Below are 21374 nucleotides of genomic sequence, written 5' to 3' on the forward strand. Positions count from 1 at the left end.
CCAAAACTAGTAATCTACATTAACTCATCTTGACTAGTGTGCATTTAAAGGGTTGGCTAGCGATAACTACCAATACTGTCTGATAAATAAGTATGCAGCCTTTTATAGAAGTGGTCATCATGCTACTTGGCTAATAAACAGCATATTTGCCCAGATGTCCCCATCTCCTATAGCTTCAGGAAGCTGTTGCTTTCAGAAAAAAATATTTTTAAGGGGGGGAGACTGGCAGATACCAGGCTCCACTTGCCCCAGTTCCCTGGAAACACAAACAAACCACAACATCTCCTCCAAAGCACTAATTAATATATTAAGGAAAACTCTTGTCTAAGGCTTATGTCCCTGGCAGAAAACGCCACTTCTCGCTTATTGTCCTCAGGCCCCAGCTGGCTGCAGAAACGCTCCTTCTGGGAGATACGAAATTATTGAATAGTGGGTCTCTCAAAGCAGCCTTGGTGGGAAAGGCATGCAATGGCAGGAAAGTGAAGCAGGAGGGGAGGAGGTTTTCTTGGCAGTTGAGAGATGGCTGGTTTCCAAGCCCAAAGGGCATGCCACTTGGCTATGGTGATGCTCAGCTGAAAAGCCCTTCCCTTGGGCAAACTCACAGCATGGCTTGCCTCAACACTCACGAGGGCTGATTCACACGACCCTGGAGCCTGCTTGTTTTCAGCCCAGAGGACACAAAAACGGTGCCAGCAGCTGTATCGGCGGTGGCGGCTCTCCTGCAAATCCTTGCAATATCTGCCCCCATTTTTAAAGCTGTGCTTGCACGGTCCCCTGGTTAGAAAGATGGTGGTATCAGGGAACACATCGATACGGATGCTGTCCCCCTCAGACCTTATCATCATGTGCAGAATTCGACTCTTATCACACAGAGTGTCTGTGGCACGCCTCCCAATGGATGCTGAAATCATACACATGCCAAGGACTTGCCCCATCAGGCAGAGGGAGGCAGCTGCTACAGGCAATATATTTTGGGCACTTCTAAAGAGCTACAAAGAACACAAACAGTTCCTCATTATATTTTTGCTTCGGGTACGCACAGGACTGGTTTCTTTGCCTTGGGCACCAAAATACGTATTAGACTGCTTTGCACTTGGCACTGGCAAGAGACCACGAGTTTGCTATGAGGGTTGCAAAGGCTTTCCTTGATGGCGAAGCCTGTTCCTTATGTTCCAACAGCCACTGAGTGAGGTCACAGTTGATACCCCTCTTGCCTCATTCAGGTAAGGCAGGTGGGATTCAATCACATACCTGCAAATTCAGGTTGCAGCATCAATAGTTGACTGGGAGGTTCTTGCTCAAGAAACCCGAATCTCCAAAAGATCAGACTTTTTACTGTAAGGAAAGTGACAGGGAAATGCATTGGAACACCATCTAACTGTTCTGCAAACAAATCGGAACGAACGCTCAATAAAGAAGTGATCTGGAAGTGAACGCAGAGGCCTGATTTTGCTCTGTGCCCAAAGCTATGGCAGTGAGGAATCTGAATTTGAGAGTGGCAGTGCGCAAAATAGTAATAATAATGGTGTTGTTGTGGGTTAAACCACAGAGCCTAGGACTTGCCAATCAGAAGGTCAGCGGTTCAAATCCCCGCAATGGGGTGAGCTCCCGTTGCTCTGTCCTAGCTCCTGCCAACCTAGCAGTTCGAAAGCACGTCAAACTGCAAGTAGATAAATAGGTACCACTCCGGCGGGAAGGTAAACGGTGTTTCCGTGCGCTGCTCTAGTTCGCCAGAAGCGGCTTAGTCATGCTGGCCACATGACCCGGAAGCTGTACGCCGGCTCCCTCGGCCAATAAAGCGAGATGAGCGCCGCAACCCCAGAGTCGGCCACGACTGTACCTAATGGTAAGGGGTCCCTTTACCATATTTATATGGATACCAACTGAGAACACCCATAAAAAGCAATCGTACAAAAAAAGGGGAAATTTTGTGAAAATAAGAAATATTTAGTGGGGAAGGGCGCCAAATTTTGTCCTTGCTCAGGGCCCCATATTACCAAGCTCACTTATCTTTGAGCTCTTTGGGGGGAAAGCTGGGCTATAAATGTAATTATCACAAATAAAATAAAATAACCGGCCGCTGACAATGCGCAAAGCCATCGTGGCCAGTAGCCCTCGCCTTCCACGAATTTCTCCTCTAATCCTCTTTGAAAGCGATTTTGGTCTGTGAATGGTGGCGTGTGGGGAGACCGCAAATAATTTCTGCAGGGGGTGGGGAAGTCGGCGGAGGGACTCGGCCAGGGCTGGGCGTGACCGAAATGTGCGTGGAGGGACGTGGGGACACCCCTCTCCGCCCGTCCCTCCCTCGATTCCCCCCCCCCCACCTCCCCAGTCTCCACCTCTTCTGGCCGGCGAACCTGGGATCTGCCGAACTGCCTTAAAACTATCGGCAGCCAGGCGCTGCGGCTCCGAAGAAGCGAACGCGCCGTGCGCTGCAAGGGGAGCAGCAGGAGGAGAGAGGAGCGTGTTTCTCTCTCGATCTCTGGAGCAGCCGCCGCCGCCAAACCCTGCCCGTCGGGGCCTCCTTTGCCCGTGGGCTGCCTCTCCTCGCCTGCCGGGACTTTCGCTTCTCAGCAGCACATGGATCTCCGGGGATTCCCCGGCACAGGCGGTGCGCGCTGAGCAAAACAGCACCGGAGTTGCCTCCTCTCCGTGCGCGCTTTGGTTTTTTCCTCCCCGGCTGTTTCCCGGGGACAGGTTGTTGCAAAGGCACCGCCGCGTGGGGCTTGGACCTGGCCATGCTCGGCTCCTGGTGGCTCGTGGGGCTCTTCGTAGGTAAGCAGTCGCGCGATATTTTTATTTTTTAATGGGCGCGTGGGTTTGAGCTTGCATCTGCGCCTGGGGTTCCTGACTGCCGCTTTGGAGCGTGGAGACTCGCGGCTCCCTCGGCTATGCCCTGCTGATGGTCTCCAAGGAGCTGGGTTAGCCTCGGCACCGTTGCACCCGTAGAGCGTCAAGGGGTAAAGCGGATTCCCACGTGTAAAATCAAAGCGCGGCTGCAGTCGGGAACGTCTCCACGGCTGGGGATGGGGAGTTGCGTGGGCAAGAGGATTTAGTGCGCGCCCAGCACCCTCGCAGAGGCGACAACGCTTAAAATGGAATCGCAATACCCTTTAATTGCTCTGTTGGCCTCGAAGTCAGAATAATTAGGATAATAATAGTAATAATAATATGAAGGAGTGCAATCCTACACGTGCCTACTCAAACGCAAGCCCCGCAAGTATGTAGCAGTCCCATACATGAGAGTAAGTTGCACTGAAACCCGCGGGATTTGCTGAATAGGCACCCGTAACAATTGCGCTGTAAGGGTTATTGAGTGTGAATGTCCTGTGATTAATAGGAAGCGGTGGCTACTCCAGATTAATGCGGAGTTCACGGTTGTGACGCTTTATGTGTGAGTTTGTGTATTTAAGTACAGTCGGAACTGGAAGAAGTCGAACCCTCCCATGCAGCAGTATCGATTCTGATTGGTATTTACACCCTATACACAAATGTGCTTGATTGTACTCCGGAATAAGTTCCACCACTTACTCCATTGTCCCGAACCTCTGACACCCATCAGTATGGATTGAAAAGTGGTTGATGGGGAGGAGGGTTGAAGTCTTTCTGAACAGATCAGGGCAGTGAAATTGCATTAATGGGACAGGACAGAACAACCAAGATGGAAGTTTAATCCGCCCAGAACACGAGGGATTGATATTGTGTGCGCATTTTCCAGAGCGGATCTTCTTTTGGGGATTCCCAAAATTTACACTTCCCTGCTCAGTTCTGTCCCCCAGATCCTGGTACTGTGGCTCCCTGTCTTTCAGTGCTCGAGCCTGCTTTGAAAGGATGCAATTTTGCACTCATGTGGGGAGCCAAAGTTGCAAGTTGCAGAGGCTTTTAATAAATCTGTCTCCTGTGTAGACTCAGCCACCTGGGCTTCCTTCTGTAATGAAAGGATGGGGGGAAATAATTAGGGGTTGTGTACAGGCATCCAAACTGCCCCCCCTTACATAAATGTGCTGTGTGTGTAAAAAGACTTGCCCCTTATGCCAGATGCACAGTTACTTGAGGAACGGGCACTGCCACACACAAAGGCAGCCCTTCTCTCCTTGCTTCCTATGTCCTGGGGATGGACAGCAGGTTCTCTTGCTAAGCCCCTGACTCAGTTTTAAGTCCAAATGGTTCCCCTGAGCTTGCCTGGCTCATCCGGGACAAATTCCAGAGAATTGCTTGCAGCTAACACGGCAAAAGGCTCCTGCAGCAGCTTAGAAGCTAAGCCAATATATTGCGGCCTGATTTTTATTTTATTTTATTTTTGGTAGAGAAGAGCCTCCTTTGCCAGATGTGTGTCTCTCGGCTTACTCAGTTGAGGAGGGTGAACATGTGCACACACTCTTTTGTCAATTTTGGTGTGGTCCCTGTCCCCACTCCCCTGAAAGTCCCAAGTTGCCGATCCGTCAGCTTGCAGATATTTTGCTGCAGCGAGAAAGGGTTACACGCAGACATGTACATGTGTTTGGGATCTGCTTCTGTTTGCCATGGCAGGGAGCTTGCCTGGAGGAGCCAGCGCCAGTCTCCGACAGCTAATAAAAGATCACAGCTAATAATGAGGAAGAGACATTGCTGGCTTCAGCCAAGCACCTGAAGGTGGTGGTGCCAATCTCGATTGCAAAAGGAAGGCGGCTGGGAGGGAAGGGTTTTTCTTGGCTCTGCTAGCCTCCCCCTTGACGCCCCCACTGTCCGATATTGGTCAAGCTTAACTAGCCGGGCAGTAATCTTCAGGAACTGGAAAACTTCCATCGCGTTTGATTTGGGGATTCGTTCCACCCCTCTCCCTTCCCTGAAATGCTTTCCACAGCTATTTGCAGCGTGGTAGCTTTTTAAAACTATATTTTATTAATATTCATGTAGCACATATTAAATACAGAGGGAATGGCCGCGATCTGCAAACAGTGGGCCAGACCTGTAAGGCGCGCTTGTTCTCTTTTGCATATCTTAACAGGGAAATGTGCACCTATTGAGGAATGCAAGTTTTGTGACCATCTGAAAAGCCGCTTACAGGTGACTTGTATAGTCTGGAAAATGGGGAAATGCATTTTCGAGCCCTTGCAAAATTCGTCGCCTTTCCCACCTTGAACGACAGCTGGCATTTGCCACATTTCCAGCAGTTATAGTTAATGTGTCCTATAGCGTAGGATGTTTTGGACTACAACTCCTATCAACCTCAGCCAGGACAACCAATGATTGGGAACAATGGGAATTGTAACCCAGAACATCTGGAGGGCACCAGGTTTGCAAACGTTTATATAGTGAGAGAAAAGATAGTTTGGCTGCGCCCCAGAGTATGGAACCCCTTTCCCCTTTAAGAAAGGTTGGCTGCTCCTTCCCTGTTTCCCATTGATTAATAAAGACTGTTTTATTCCAGCAGGTTTTTGCTGCATACAAGTAACGCACAGTTCATACACATTCAACTTGTGTACATTCAACTTTATGTGCTAGGCAAAAAAAAGTTCTTTAATTAAAAGGGGGGCTGGGCATCCAGGAGGAAATAAACATGGGGAATCCTACCTGCCATTGCACCCGGTATGTTTTGACTATACACCATTTTGGCTTTATCCCTGGAACGCAACCTCTCTGCAAGTTGAGAGTCACCTGTATGTTGCAGATAACATTTTTATGCTTGACTTTAAACTGCAGGTGCTGTCTCCTTGGTTGATAGTTTTATACTGTTGTTTTAATGAAATGGCAACGGTAAAGGTTGCAAGCTGCCCTGAGTACCGCTTTTGCCCCAGGACGGCAGGATAGAAATGACATTTGTAGCTGGAGACACGTGATAGGCGAAAAGCTGAAATTGTCCCAAATGGAAAGGGCATAGAACGGGAAGGAGGATATGGAGGCATGAGAGCAATTTTTATTGCATCGCTGTGGCCTAGTTCTCACAAATGGAAGATGAGTCAGTAAAGCCGTATCTCAATTGGATCACTTAGAACAGGGTTTAGCAACCTTTTTTAGCCATGGGCCGGTCCACCATCCCTCAGAGCATGTGGTGGGCTGGACTATATTTTTGGGGAGGAAATGAACGAATTCCTGTGCCCCATAAATAACTCAGAGATGCATTTTAAATAAAAGCACACATTCTACTCATGTAAAATCACCAGGCAGGCCCTACAAATAACCCAGAGATGCATTTTAAATAAAAGGACACATTCTACTCATGTAAAAACATGCTGATTCCCGGTCCATGCACGGGCCGGATTGCGAAGGCGATTGGGCCGCATCTGGCCCATGGGCCTTAGGTTGCCTACCCCTGACTTAGAACTACATTCAGGGACTCCCATGACTCCCAGGATTATATTTTACCCCTACCCCAACCTTGCCACACATAGAAAACTGTCATGCCAGGTGGAAGGGTTTAGCTTAGCTAGGCTAGACCCTTCCTGCTAGCTTTCTCTCCATAGTTTTTTTTTAAGTATAGTGTTAAGTTGTGGGTGAACATATCAGACGACACAGCGATTCTTCAAACAGCTCTTATTTATTCACAGGCCAGAACAGAACTGAACTGAAGGGTTCAGCCAGCCTGCTTATATAGCGCTCCAGTACAACGCAACAGTAACAACATTCTGTAACTATCCAATCACTGAACGTCACTTTCAATCCCTTATTTGCATATGTGGACCTGAGTGAAAACTATCCACAATATCCCCCTGCTGGCCCAGGGTGAGAACTTCAGTACATAACACATACCGGTAGCTTTCTGTGCTGTGTGACAGAGCTCATGGCACTTTGAGCAACCCAGATTCAGGTTCTTCATCTTATTCTCCTGCTTGTGCAAACTAGACACGTGTTTAGGGTTCTATGAGGAGGCCATAGGAACACTGCCTTCTTTTTGAGTGGTCAGCTCAGCTTAGTATGTTCAACACTGACTGACAGCAGCTTTCCAAAGTTCAGACAGGAGTCTCTCCCAGCCTTACTTGGGCAGGTGCATTTAAGGCAGATGCTCTGTCACTGAGCTACGGTCACCTTACTTCTGAAAATAAGTCCTGGAGTTTTCTGTTGTTGTTTTGCGTCATTCCTTTCTCTGATGTGCTGATTCACCACGGCTGCATACCGCCTCCTTCAGCCTAAAGCTTGCATTTTGGATTCCTAATTTTGAGCTCCTGGTCTTTGCAGTCTTGTTTCTTACGCACGATAACACAGCAAGTGTCTTATGGTGGGATGGGGGCTGCAGGAGTCTGCCTATAGATGGGGCACTTGCCACTTTAAGCACAGTCTGTGCCGTTGGGCTAACAGAGAGCAAAGTCTGGTTGTTGGCCAGCTGTAGCGAATAGCTAAATGCTGCTGCTAAGCCTGCCCTGGTAGAATGCTACAAGATAAGAATTGCCTTTGTTCTGAAAAAGGCGGGCATCATTTAGGAAATTGTGCTATTGTTATCCATATCCTTTAAAAATAATAATAGGACTCTTTGAAAAGCTGTGAGTATTCTAAAACAGAGTACCTAGGTTTTGCTTGAAGTGTAGATCTTCATAGCTGCCCTGCAAAATTTGAGAGGCTGGGAGGACTGAGACCCCTGTATGCTGATGATGCTCCAGAACACATATAGTGCAGAAACAGTCTGAGTTAATGAGGATTACTGGAAGGCAGATATGAGATGAAGAGTTCTGTATAGTCTGAAAGCTTGCATACTCCGGCTTGACTATAAGTTATTGTGATAAACTATTGCCATATATACAACTGTTCAAGCTGTACGACAGTGGAACAGATTCCTTCGAGGGGTTGTGGACTCTCTTTCTTTGGCGGTTTCTAAGCAGAGGTTGGATGGCCATCTGTCATGGATGCTTTAGTTGATATTCCTGCATTGCAGAGGGTTGGGCTAGATGACCCTCAGGGTCTCTTCCAACACTACGATTCTGTGTTTCTATGTATTAACAAATCTCAGGAAACAAGACAGAAATAGCCTTAAGGTAAGAGAGAAAATTGATTGAAAATGTAAAATAGCCCTACTAAGTTAGCAATGAAGGGACGCGGGTGGCGCTGTGGTCTAAACCACTGAGCCTCTTGGGCTTGCTGATCGGAAAGTTGGCAGTTCAAATCCCAGCGACGTGGTGAGCTCCCATTGCTCGGTCCCTGCTCCTGCCAGCCTAGCAGTTCGAAAGCACGTCAAAGTGCAAGTAGATAAATAGGTACCGCTCTGGCGGGAAGGTAAACGGCATTTCCGTGCGCTGCTCTCGTTTTGGTGTTCCATTGCGCCAGAAGCGGCTTAGTCATGCTGGCCACATGACCCGGAAAAACTGTCTGCAGACAAATGCCGGCTCCCTCGGCCTGTAAAGCGAGATGAGCGCCACAACCCCAGAGTCGTCTGCAACTGGATTTAACTGTCAGGGGTCCTTTACCTTTTTTAAGTTAGCAACTGCTCTAGTTAAAAGGAAATTAAAACCTTGGGAGGGGCGGAGGGTGGGGAGAGAGATTATTACTTGCAATGCAATTCTATATGTCTACTCAGAAAGACACCCCATTGAGTTCAGTGGAACTTCCTCCTAGGTAAATGGGCATAGGAATTGACCGCTATGCAGAGATCTAAGGCAACTGAGGGGTCCAATGCATGTTGCCCTCTGGCATGTGGGGGTCAGGAGCAAAGCTCAGGCCCACGCCCCCCAATATAGAATATATCAATAATTTCATCGTGTGCATGCACATGAAAGGACATCTGAGACATCTGCCATAAAAAGTCGTAGTAGTTCAATAGGGCATATTGAGAGTGTGTGTGCACATGGAACATCCTGGGTCACATATTTGGGGGATATGTATGAATCTGAAGCTTGACGTTCTACTTCACTTTGTTAATCAGCACGCTTAGGGGAGAGGGGGAGGATGAGCCCCCTCCCCCATAGCCGGCCTCATCATCACTCACAAGTTAGAGGGATGCCAGACACCCTAAAGTCCTGGATCCAGTAGGTGTTAGAATTTAATCAATGCTTGAAGTGTTAAAACTGGGTGCCAGACTCGTGTATATTAAGCAAGGCCTGTGTGTATTAAGATGTGTGCTAGACAATGCTAATCCCCTGGAATCAGCAAGCGTTAAAAGCTCTTTAAGCAAGGCTCACTTTCTTGTGAGGTGATAGCTCGCAGGTTGAGCCATCAAGAAAACAAAAGGTTCAAGGGACTCTGTCTGAGCCGGCAAATGGATGGGGCCCCTCCCTCCATCTACAGATAAAGCCAGAGCTTAGAGGAGAGAGATTGAAGTTAGAGTTGCTGTGATGTGAACTAAAGGAAAAGCAAAACAGCAGGCAGAACACGATGACCGATCCAGAGCTGTGCCTATGGAAGAAGCAAGACCCTCTTGGAGCATTAATGCTATGAGCCCCTCCATCGTAGGGTCAGGTTATATATATGTGTAAATAAACCATATATCATAAAGACACCACTGTGCCTCATTGCCGAAAGGAAGCACAGATGCTGGGTAAATGCTCTTGGAACCCCTGTACCACTAGGAGATTGGGATGTGCAATAATATATTTAAATACAAAACAAATTGCAAACAATAAATTTAAGTAACACAATTAAGTAATAAGTGGCCTTGGGAAGAGACATTCAGTTGGTACTGCAGGGGTTAAGTAGCCTCTCCCTTTTGTCCCTGTCATTTCCAGGTCTGGACCTTCCTTTCTGGGCTTGATGCCACAACAGGACTGAGCTCATTTAAGAGATGCTGTGATTGCGTCAGTTGACATTCTAAGTTTGATGACACATGTGGATTTTTACATCAATAAAAAACGATTTCACTCTTAAGGGCTTTTTGGGTTTTTTTAAATGCAATTAGTGTAACCAGTTTGGCACAGGTTTGGAGGCAACCCAGAAAGAATGATAAAACTTGCGGAATGCGTATGCTTCAGGTTTCCTGTGTGTCCCAGCTTCTCAATGGGATTTATAAAGGTTGCAGAAGGTTGTATACCCAAAGAGAAATGTGTATGGACCCACAAGATCAAAGACTGAACTGCACTCAGCCAAATGCATCGCTTGGACAGTATTGCTGGGGGCTGAACCTCATCCCTTCGCACCTCATTTTGAGCTTTAGATTCCTATCGGATTTTAAGGCAAACATTTTTTTTGGGTGAGTAGCAGCTTACTGCCCTTCTTCTCTGCCTGCACATATGCTATACCCAGAAAAAACAAAACCTTGGTTCCCAGGACCTCCATCTTCCTGCTAAGCCTGCTTGGAGGGTCTTTGATTTGTGCGGCTTGAAACTTAACATTTTCCATCTTGGCTGAAGGCTCTTACAGTCTTCTCTGAGTCTGGCGAAGGAGTTGTTGGGACACCATGACCTGTTTTCAGTTATTTTGCAGACTCAGCTCCACACACACCCCGGCCACCCCAGCTTTACAGATCGTTCTCTGTGACAGAGTAAGTAGATGGCAGGTCTTCAAACAAAGTTTTAGGACGACGACGAATGGGTTGTGGAAAGCTCTTTGGTCCATTGGAAGGAGAGGTGTAGTGGTCCAGGTTGCACAAGGTTGAAGACTCATTACAATTTCCATGACAGGGTTTCTGTCTCCAGTGTCCCGGAGCCAGCCACTCAGCATGAAAAAGGGTTTCTTTAGTCACTGAGAAATAGTCTCAAACTTTGTGCTTATTGGAGCTAATAAAAGGGAAAAGAAGGGGAGTCAGTGTGCAATCACACAGGGTCCCCGGACGTTTCACCGTCTAGTGATCCCTGTGCCACCACTTTATTTCTCGCTGCCACCACCCAGGCCCTACCTGGTACAATACTGAGTCCAGTCAGGTTTAAATTGGAACATAAACTTCTGTTTATTTATTGCAGTTTAACAAGTGTGTGGTTTCATAAACGGTATCGGTCAATTACAGTCATGGGGTGCCTATCCAGACCTATAACTTCCGCCACCTGCTCTCACTCACTAACCTGCCTCTCAGATATTTACTTGTCTTCCTAGCCCCTAACTGTTCCTGACTCAGCTTATTTCACTACACCTAACTCAACCTACCCACAAACTCTATCCCAATTCACTCCCACTCCAACCAACCACCCAACTCCCAACAAACTCCTCCCAGAGCTGGTTTTATAGTCCCTCTGACTCCACCCCCTGGGTCCTGATTGGGTAGCCTGTTTAACTATTTCACCTCTAGCACTCTCATATGTTAACGTCGCAGTCAGCCATTGTGGCCATGTTCCATGGTCACTCTGGAGCAACACTGGGGAGTTGGTGCTTCAGTTCCAAGAACAGTGTGCTCAGAATATAGTAGATCTAGCTAAAGGCTTGGAAAGCGTGAAACATAAGCTTGAAAGCTTATGTTCGCAAAACTTGGAGAGATGAAAGGAATTAAATGAAAAAATGTTCTGTGTAGCCAAGGAGGATGGGATTATTCCTTGAATAGCTTCTTGCCCATCTCCATACCCAGCAGGAGCTAAGTCAGAAGTTCCCCTGATTTGCATTAACTAATGTGGGTTACAGAATTAAGCTTTCCTTGGTGGAAGATTTGGAATATCCTGTTGCAGAATGTGAGGTGTTTTTAAATAAAATAAAATAAAATACTTTTTTTCAACACCGATAATACGCAATCCTAGCCTCTTGGTTAACACGCAAATTGCAGATGATTTAAGAACTGGCTGGAGCTGGTGGGAGAGTGGTTTAAAACATCTGGAGGGCACCGGGCTGGGGAAGGCTGCGTAAGAATCCTCCCAGCTGTTTTTCTGATCCCAGGCATGTGCATTTCATTTTCGAGTCCTGGCAACACCACCAGCTTCAAAGAAGCAGATTATAGAACAGATACACTTTATTGGCTGTGAATCTCTCGGTTTCATTGAAACGCTAGTACGTTTTATTAGAATTTGGAGACTGGAGATGTTGGTTGTCATCAGCATCCTTCCTTCGCGAGAGAGCAGGCAAAATTTAGGAGGTGCATCATTTGGGACCCCTCTCAGCCTGGAATTAATTAGTGCAGCAGTTGTCTTATCTCTGGGCAATCACAGTCCAATTTATTGGTTTACTAATCAATTAAACTGTTGCAGAAGTCCTGCTTTGTTTTGTTTTTTAATTATATTTCATTGGATTTTCCAAAAATGAACACATACACTCCAATACATCATGAATTTTTATTTTGTTTTGTCGACTTTCCACCCCATTTCCCACAGTGCTTTTTAATTTCTCCCCTTTGCTGCACCCTAAACATCTGTCTCTTAATACCATAACAACAATTCAGTGATCTCTAATTCCTTTCGTTGCTCATAGTTCAAATCCTGATCACGAGTTCATCATACTTACAGTGTTTCTTTTAAGTTGTCCAAAAAAGTCTTCCATTCTAGAAGTCCTGTTTCGTGTGGTCTGATTTTGCTCAGGTCGTCTGGAAAATGATTTTCTTGCTTTAGCACAGGGGTGGAGAACCTGAGGGACCAGATGTGGCCCTCCAGGAATTTCTGTGCGGCCCTTAGCACTCTCCCCCAGACCACACCCTCCTTGGGCCTTTCAGCCAGGCTGGACCATATCCTTGAACTCTGATAAAACTGCTTGCTTCCCTGGATGGAGGATAAAGAGGGATGTGTTCCATCCTATTTGTTCCATTCTCTTTTCCCTCTGGTTCTGCCATCCAGTCTACTCCAGAAGCTTGCCCTGAAAAGAATTCTGCCCTTTAGCTGAAAAAGTTCCCCTACTGCTGCAAAGATATCCCAGGGCTTGAGGATCAAAAATTGCACAGTGGAAGTTGCCTTGTACAGAATCAGACCATTGGTCCATCTTGCTCAGTGTTGTCTACACTGCAGCATCTCTCCCAGGTTTCAGGTAGGGAATCTTGCCCAGTTCTACCTGGAGATGTTTGGCATGGAGCCTGGGACCTTCTGCATGCAAAGAAGATGCTCAGTCACTAAGCTATTGCCCTTCCAGTGTGGTGTAGTGGTTAAGAGCAGTGGACTCGTAATCTGGTGAACCGGGTTTGATTCCCTGCTCCTCCACATGCAGCTGCTGGGTGACCTTGAGCCAGTCACACTTCTCTGAAGTCTCTCAGCCCCACTCACCTCACAGAGTGTTTGTTGTGGGGGAGGAAGGGAAAGGAGATTGTTAGCCGCTTTGAGACTCCCTAGGGTAGTGATAAAGCGGGATATCAAATCCAAACTCTTCTTCTTCTTCTTCCCTGTTGGAGTGGGGAGAAGCCTTTCTCCACTTGAGTTGTGCCCTGGCCTTCGAAGGCACAGCTCTAGGTGCTCGCGAACCAATCGGAAGTTCTGGTCAGGAGTCTCACAAGTAGACAAACTGCATTTTTTGCCACTGCTAGGACCCATGTTTGATTTCGTCAGCTGTGTGTATCTGAAAGCACAGCTGCTCACAGGAGGAGGAGTGCAACAGTCTGATTCCAATTAAATGGCACTTAGGTGGAAATAGGAACGGCACATTCAGCAAAACTTGAGGCTGATCACATTCAGCAAAAATGAAAATTAAATGGTAGAATCCCCCTAGGACTATACCATTTCAGGCTGCCGATGGGAGAATTGCATTTCCAAATGCTAGCTATCCATTTTTTTCAGTCTTCCCTGCATGTAGAAAACTGACACACAAGGGGAAATAATTCCCGTCTAACCCTTTCCTCTGATGTGCTAGTTTTCTACAAGCAAGGAGATTTTTCTTTGTAGGGGTGGTGCTTCTCCAAACGAAAAATTCCCACTTGCGTTCTGAGATGCTATAGTCTCGAAAAGGCATTTGTGTATGCATGTATACGTGTGCACCTTTGATGTACAGTGGTACCTCGGGTTACATATGCTTCAGGTTACAGACTCCGCTAACCCAGAAATATTACCTCAGGTTAAGAACTTTGCTTCAGGATGAGAACAGAAATCATGCAGCAGTGGTGCAGCAGCAGCAGGAGGCCCCATTAGCTAAAGTGGTGCTTCAGGTTAAGAACAGTTTCAGGTTAAGAACGGACCTCCGGAACGAATTAAGTACGTAACCAGAGGTACCACTGTACTGTACATGATCAGCCAACCCAACACAGATTTTATTGGAACTTCTTCAACACTTTTCGTTGTATATAAATAACAAGTGGTACTTGCAGCAAAATGTTACAGTGTGAGTGTGCCATGTTTATCAGCGTGCTAGCCAGCCACACCCTGTTCCAAGATACTCCATTCCCTTCCATTTCCTTTCCCATCCCCCCCCCCAATTCATAGTCTGCATTTTGTGACTACTGAGCATGCTAATTTCTCACAGGGAGGTTTGTTTTCTCCCCGTTTTCTAAAACAGGAAAATGCTTTTGCACACCTTGAAGTTTTTTCCTGAGCTTGCCAACATTTTCTTCTTCAGTGTCGATGGTGCTGTTTTGGTTATATAAGCAACGGTGCTCACGGTCAAGCTGTACTGTTGGGGTGGGCGGGGAGGAGATTTAGAAAATCGCTGCAAGCCAAACCTGTTTCCAAACTTTGTTCTGCCAGACGCAGCCTCCTATAGAATAGGGTCCCAGCGCTGTTTTTCTTCCTAGCAATTTCTGGCTTTTGAAAATCTCCTTACTCATCAATCTGCGCTTGTGGAGAAAATATAGAAACCACAATATATTTCATTTCACTTGCATCTCCCTCCGCCTATTTTATCTGAATCCTGTTTTTATCTGGATCCATGTACTTTGTACTATCCAAAAGCTATCATTAGAGTAAAGAACAAACGGCTTCAGATCACAGGATCCAAAAAATACATTAATCATTGGTATTTTTCTCCACTGTACAGAATATATGAATAAAAAAAAAAGACTTCGTCCAAATTAAACATGACCGGCAGCTGGAAAGTATGCATTTTGCTTATTAAGTGTGATGTGTTTGCTCAGCATTGTTTCATTAAACTCTTCCCCACATGAAATAATTATGCGCAACTGTTAATCTTAAGTCGAGTTTGACCCAAATTGTTTTCAGACATAAAACTTTTAAGCGTCGTCAAGCAACCAGTATGGATCCTTTGATGTTAAAACAGTCTGGATTGCATCAAAAAACATTGGTGCAGTCCATTGGAATTTCAATACTTTAATGAAAGGGTAGGTAAGATTTTTGACCATGTCGCGGATGACATTTCCAAGAAATAGTAGTTACTTGGTGAGTGAGGGACCGAAAATCGGTGGCGGTAGCTTGGTGTTCAGAGAAATGAGAGCTGTTATTACTATTATATAGAATGTACGTGCATGTAGTTTTTCCATCCATCATCAGAGAAATCGAGTACAACTCTGTCATTCTTTACCACATTCCCTCTTGAGGCTTAAAATTTGTCAATGATAAATGGGTATTTGGATTTCCAGGAGACACAGCACAGATATGTGTTTGACTTAAACAGAAGTTAATGACTCGAGATTAGCGGTGCTTTATTTCAAAATGAGAGCTCCTTTTCTGTGGGTCTGGTACCCCCACTTGCAAGACCAGGGCAGACAAAGGGGTGGTTGGTGTAAGTCCTCGCATGGTCCTCCATCCTTGGAGGATGGGCAGGATGAGACACCAGGAGTACCTGTGCAGGCAACCCCTGGCAAAATACGGCCAATATTGGGGAGCTCTTGCTCCTCCAGATGTTGTTGGACTCCAATTCCCATCAGCACCAGCCTGCTTGGCAAATGTTCAGGGATCACAGGAGCTGCAGGCCAGCAACATCGGCAGGTTCCATATTCCTGGACTACAGCATCTTCTTGATATGTTAAACGGGTTTGGGATTGAGCAGACAAGTGGAAAACTGTTCCCCGAGAACAATTGCTGTAGGCTGGTGGGTGGAGGGGGAGCTCTAGCAGCACCAGGAAGCAAGACTGGAGCAGCCAAGCATAGTTTCTTTATTACGTCATAGTATCACCGAAGGGACACGGGTGGCGCTGTGGGTTAAACCACAGAGCCTAGGACTTGCCGATCAGAAGGTCAGCGGTTTGAATCCCCGCAACGGGGTGAGCTCCCGTTGCTCGGTCCCAGCTCCTGCCAACCTAGCAGTTTGAAAGCATGCCAAAAAGTGCAAGTAGATAAATAGGTACCACTCCGGCCGGAAGGTAAATGGCGTTTCCGTGCACTGCTCTGGTTCGCCAGAAGCGGCTTAGTCATGCTGGCCACATGACCCGGATGCTGTACGCCGGCTCCCTCGGCCAATAAAGCGAGATGAGCGCCGCAACCCCAGAGTAGGCCACGACTGGACCTAATGGTCAGGGGCCCCTTTACCTTTACCTTTATCACTGAGTTGGATGGGGCCATGGGTGGGGCCATCTAGTCCAACCCCCTGCAATGCAGGAATCTTTTGCCCATGGTGGGGAATCGAACCCAAGTCCCTGAGATGAAGTGTCTCACGCTCTACCTGGCTGAGCTGAGGGGAGATACTGGAAAAGATGTTCTGGCTCAGCTCTTACCCTGTTTTGCAATCTCTTTACTTGCAGGGAGTCGTTGGTTCCCTGTTTATGATCTTCTGTTTGAAAGATGGAGTCAGCTGGATTCCACTTAGTTTTTGAGTGTGATTCAGGTGCAGTTGTCATTTTCAAAGCCCTAAATAGTTTGCGGCCAAGCTACTTGAAGCACCATCACCTCTATGTGACTCAGCCCATCCTTTCAGAACAGCCATTGCGGCCCACTTGCCTGCGCCATTCCTGTCGGACGCATGGTTGATGGCAGTGCATGAGGAGCCTTTCTGTGGTAGTGTTCCGTTGTGGAACTCCCTGCTCCAAAGGTAAGGTCAGTGGGTCCCCAAACTCCCCACACATATGAACCACTTGAAAATTGCTGAGGGTTTTGTTGTAGCAATTGCAACGCGCTGTGCTAGATGCTGTACGGTCTTTTTCAAATTGCATTTTTACAGACACAGCACAGACCGCCTGAATGAAGCATGTGGCCGCTGGTGGTCTGTGGTCTGCAGTTTGGGTAGCCCTGAGTTAGGTTAATCTTCCTTCCCATTTCTTTCCCACCAGGAACTGAAGACCTTTTCCCCCTTCAAATGAGATTTTGATTCCGTTTGCAACTTAATTTAATGTATAGTTTTGTAAAAAAAAAAAAGAAAGTATTTACTTATTTATTAAGATTTATAAGCTGCTTGTCACCTAAGAGACCTCCATCCAGCTTACACTGAAGAACATATAAAGGTAAAGGGACCCCTGACCATTAGGTCCAGTCGCGGACGACTCTGGGGTTGCGGCGCTCATCTCGCTTCGTTGGCCAAGGGAGCCAGTGTACATGACTAAGCCGCTTCTGGCAAACCAGAGCAGCACATGGAAATGCCGTTTACCTTCCCGCTGGAGCGGTACCTATTTATCTACTTGCATTTTGACATGCTTTTGAACTGCTAGGTGGGCAGAAGCTGGGACCAAACAACGGGAGCTCATCCCGTCACGGGGATTCGAACCGCCGACCTTCTGATCGGCAATCCCTAGGCTCTGTGGTTTAACCCACAGCGCCACCCATGTCCCGAAGAACGTATACAAAACTATAAAAGAAAACGGAAAAGAAAAAGAGTCTTACAAAACGTTAACATTCCATACAGCGTGTAAATAAAACACAAGGAGCAGCTTCTGCCCAGTAGCAGGGACAGCAACATGGGCTGCGAAGTAGCAATAAATAAATAAATAAATCCAAAATGATGCTTCCACCCACTAACCAGCAGATAAAAATAAAAGCTCAAACACTGTCACGCATCCCTCCCTAGCCCAGAAGTCAGCCGCATCAACATAGTGTTTTCTCTTTGTCTGTTCTCATCTCCCCACTCCACCCAGAAGTCCAGGCAATTTGTGGTGTGAGTGTTTGTGATCCACCAGGGATGAACTTGTGGCTCACCTCTCTTGCAAAATGCAGAGCAGGAAGAGGAAGTTTCACCTGCTCTGCAGTTGTTTTGGCTGCAGATTCTCTTCTGGGGGGTGCGGTGGGGGTCCAGTTTCAACCTTTTGTGTTCTTGCTCTGTAGACCCAGCACTATTATAAGCCTTGTTCCATTTGGCATTACCCAGTGCACCGTTGTGATTGAATAAATATTATTTTGTGTGTTTATCCTGCTGGAGATGGGTGTGCCTGATCCAGTTCTTTCAGTGCGGAGGGTGCTGTGCTGGCATAGACGGATGATATCATCAGCCTGCATAAGCTGCTATGAGTGTCTCCTCTGGCTAGGTCAGAGGCATCTCTCTCTTGCTGCTGCACATGCCACCCCGTGAGTTGGTGTCGTTAATTTGCGGTGGCGACATATCCAGGCAAATGGCATCCCATTAAATCTGGACATCTCGGCTGGTTGAAAGCATTCCACCGGCATGAAGTCCACGCTCAGTGTATTGACAGTGACATCTCTATTTTGCCATTCAAACCACACCCTAAACACTCGGCTGAAGTCATGTTTGGTGGATGCCAGTTGAGATCATGGCTCAGCTGCCTGGGATTCATCCGCCATGATAAAGCTTTAAACTGAATGTTGGTGGGTATGACGTCAGGTGGAGGGTGGTCAGGGACATATGTTGGAATCTCCAACTAGTGTCTTTCAGATCGTTTTGCACCATAGCTGTCAACTTACAGATTTGAAAATAAGGGTCTAGTAGCCTCGAAAATAAAGGATCAGCAGCCAAAATAAGGGATTTTCCAAGAACATGTATGTTCAGCTTCTGAGATCCTCCAAGCCAAAGGCAGAAAGCCCAGCCAGCAGTCAAACGAAGCCTCAAGCGGTGGTTCCCACAGCGCAGCAACCCGGCAAAGGGGATGCAGCAAGGAAAACCACCGTCACCTCTCCGCTGGGAAGCGCTGAGCAAAGGCGAGTCCCCAGGCAACGTGGCCGATTTGATCGGCACAAGGCATGCAAGCTCCACCCCCCAGTCGTTCTTAGACTCCTTATTGGGTGAGCAACGCAGCCAAGCAACACCATTGGAGCCTCCCTCCTCCCTGGCCAGCAGGGAGGGAGGGAGAGGAGCTGCTTCTTTTGAAACCCGGGAAATTTAAGGGACATCATCAATAAGGGACAGCAGCGGGACACTGCGCTGGGATAAGGGACTTTCCCACCAAATAAGGGACGGTTGACAGCTATGTTTTGCACCTGCAAGAGCTTTTCTGCACTGGTTCTCTTGAGCCTGGGTGAGAGAAGAAAACGAGGCAAGTTTAATGAGGAGTGTTGCATTCATGTTAATGGCTGTGAATCCCTGGGAACGTCGTGGATATTGCCATTTCCAAAATGTGGAGGTTCAAGTTGTCCCTACTTGGTTGTGGTGCTCACTCCCAGCAGGGTAATGATGGGATGGGAGGAATTGCTGTGAAGAAGCCCTGCCCATGCGATTCTGGTAACCACCCAAGCGCACAGCACAGCCACTTGGAATCTTTCATGGAGAGGAACAAGATCCCACATCAAAGTATGCAGGAGTGAAGGGGGGGGGGGCTGGTACCTCTCACCTGAGAAACTGATGGATGGGTTAAGCCAGGCAAACCCACATAAACCCCAGGAAAAGAGGTTAATAAAACAGTTCCCTGTAGACCCAGGAATTGAGAGTAGTTTATCTACCTTCCTATTCTTGTACTATAAACACTGTGCACACTGATGGTCACAGTGTTTATAGTACAATACAATACAATACAATACAATACAATACAATACAATACAGGGACGCGGGTGGCGCTGTGGGTTAAACCACAGAGCCTAGGACTTGCCGATCAGAAGGTTGGTGGTTCGAATCCCTGCGATGGGGTGAGCTCCCGTTGCTCGGTCCCTGCTCCTGCCAACCTAGCAGTTCGAAAGCACGTCAGAGTGCAAGCAGATAAATAGGTACCGCTCCGGCGGGAAGGTAAACGCCGTTTCCGTGCGCTGCTCTGGTTCGCCAGAAGTGGCTTAGTCATGCTGGCCACATGACCCAGAAGCTGTACGCCGGCTCCCTCAGCCAATAAAGCGAGATGAGCGCCGCAACCCCAGAGTCGGTCACGACTGGACCTAATGGTCAGGGGTCCCTTTACCTTTACAATACAATACAATACAATAGCATAGATACACCAGTAACAACACCCTTATAATGAAGGGCAGTACAGTTGTACCTTGGTTCTTGAACGTAATCCGTTCTGGAAGTCTGTTCGACTTCCGAAACATTCGAAAACCAAGGCGTGGCTTCCGATCGGCTGCAGGTGCTTCCTGGACCCAAGCAGAAGCTGCGTCGAACGTTCGGCTTCCAAAAAACATTCAAAAACCAGAACACTTACTTCCGGGTTTTCGGTGTTTGGGAGCCAAAACGTACGAGTACCAAGGCATTCGAGAACCAAGGTACGACTGTATATAAACCTAATAAAAATAAAATAAATAAATAACAACACTTTGCCTTCTGTTACCATTCTCGAGATTAGAATACATGGTCTTTGTGAATGGCAAAGGAGGAATGTGCAGTTTCTGGTGCAATGCAGAGCTCGCTGGAATAAAGTGCATTTTGGGTGATAAAAAAAAACTACACTTTTATTATAAGAAACAAGTAATATTCCAAAGTAACTTGCACAGCATAAGCACATCTAAACGGTATAACCACGTTTAACAATGCATGATAACATCAGATCCCCAGGTGCAGGCAGGGAGAAGGATTTCTGTATTGTGTTTGTGCATTTCCTCAAGACGACATAAAAATAGCATAACCCAACTATGGACAAAAGCTCCCAGGTTCAGTCCCTAGAAGCTTCAGGTAGGTCTCATGTCCTCCTTTGTGCTTCCTAGAAGCGTTTAGTTGGCCACTGTGGGAACAAAGTGCAGGATGTTGATGGAATTTGTATCCTTCTCTTCCTCCCAATAAAGCCCAGGGCAGCAAATATCAAAATGTTAAAACAGTACAGATTAAAATAAATGAAAAGTGTCATGGGTGAACACCAACGGGCCAGCAGTTGGAGGCACTGGCGGACCTACATTTTTGGGCCCTGAAGCTTGAACTGTTATGGGCACCCCTTCACAACCAGCAACAAGTTCTGGGTAGCCACTTCTTCAACGGAGTTGTTCCATGACAGATCACCACATTGTTTTTACAAGAAATTAACTGCTACATCTCAGATTTTGAATAAAATTGCTGTACTGTACTGGATTATCTCACACGTCAAAGCACTGGTGTGAATAAAAATTTCCTATGCCTTATATTTTTGTTATGGGAGGGAGGATGAAAATTAGGGAAATGTTATATACATGCATTCTACATCATAGAATGATTTGAGTTGTGTGACTCAAATTGGGTCTGCTAGACCCAAAATTATTAAGCATGATGGACTTAAAGTCCCTACTGGGACCCCTCTGAGATTAGGGGCCCTGGAGCTTAAACTTCATTAGTTTCATAGTAGATCTGCCCCTGGTCAGAGGTAGGGAGGGGAATTACTGGTTTGTTTTGCTTTTGTTTTCTTAGGTGTTTTACATTTACATTCTGCAGGTGGCGCTGTGGGTTAAACTACAGAGCCTAGGACTTGCTGATCTGAAAGTCGGTGGTTC

General features: G+C 46.9%; 1 protein-coding gene and 1 long non-coding RNA gene across 3 annotated transcripts in view; one reads left to right on the top strand and one right to left on the bottom strand.

Moving 5' to 3' along the window:
* Positions 1-47: 47 nt before the first annotated feature.
* On the bottom strand, positions 48-2485 carry LOC308480323. Of its 2 annotated transcripts, none has more exons than XR_013988039.1 (3): positions 2358-2485; positions 1252-1335; positions 48-774 (listed from the first exon to the last, which is right to left on the bottom strand). It is a non-coding gene; the product is annotated as an uncharacterized lncRNA (long non-coding RNA). The 2 variants fall into 2 exon arrangements; XR_013988040.1 differs by lacking the exon at positions 2358-2485 and adding an exon at positions 2007-2252.
* The window catches only part of APCDD1L (APC down-regulated 1 like), a 49915-nt gene continuing 30969 nt past the window's right edge, over positions 2429-21374 (top strand). The window contains exon 1 of the mRNA XM_081011318.1: positions 2429-2775. Coding sequence (XP_080867444.1) covers positions 2739-2775 — 37 coding nt within the window. The 5' untranslated portion in view covers positions 2429-2738. The remainder of the gene's footprint in view (positions 2776-21374) is intronic.

The sequence above is a fragment of the Podarcis pityusensis genome, assembly GCF_964106645.2.
Source record: "Podarcis pityusensis genome assembly, chromosome: 6".
Taxonomy (NCBI): Eukaryota; Metazoa; Chordata; class Lepidosauria; order Squamata; family Lacertidae; genus Podarcis; species Podarcis pityusensis.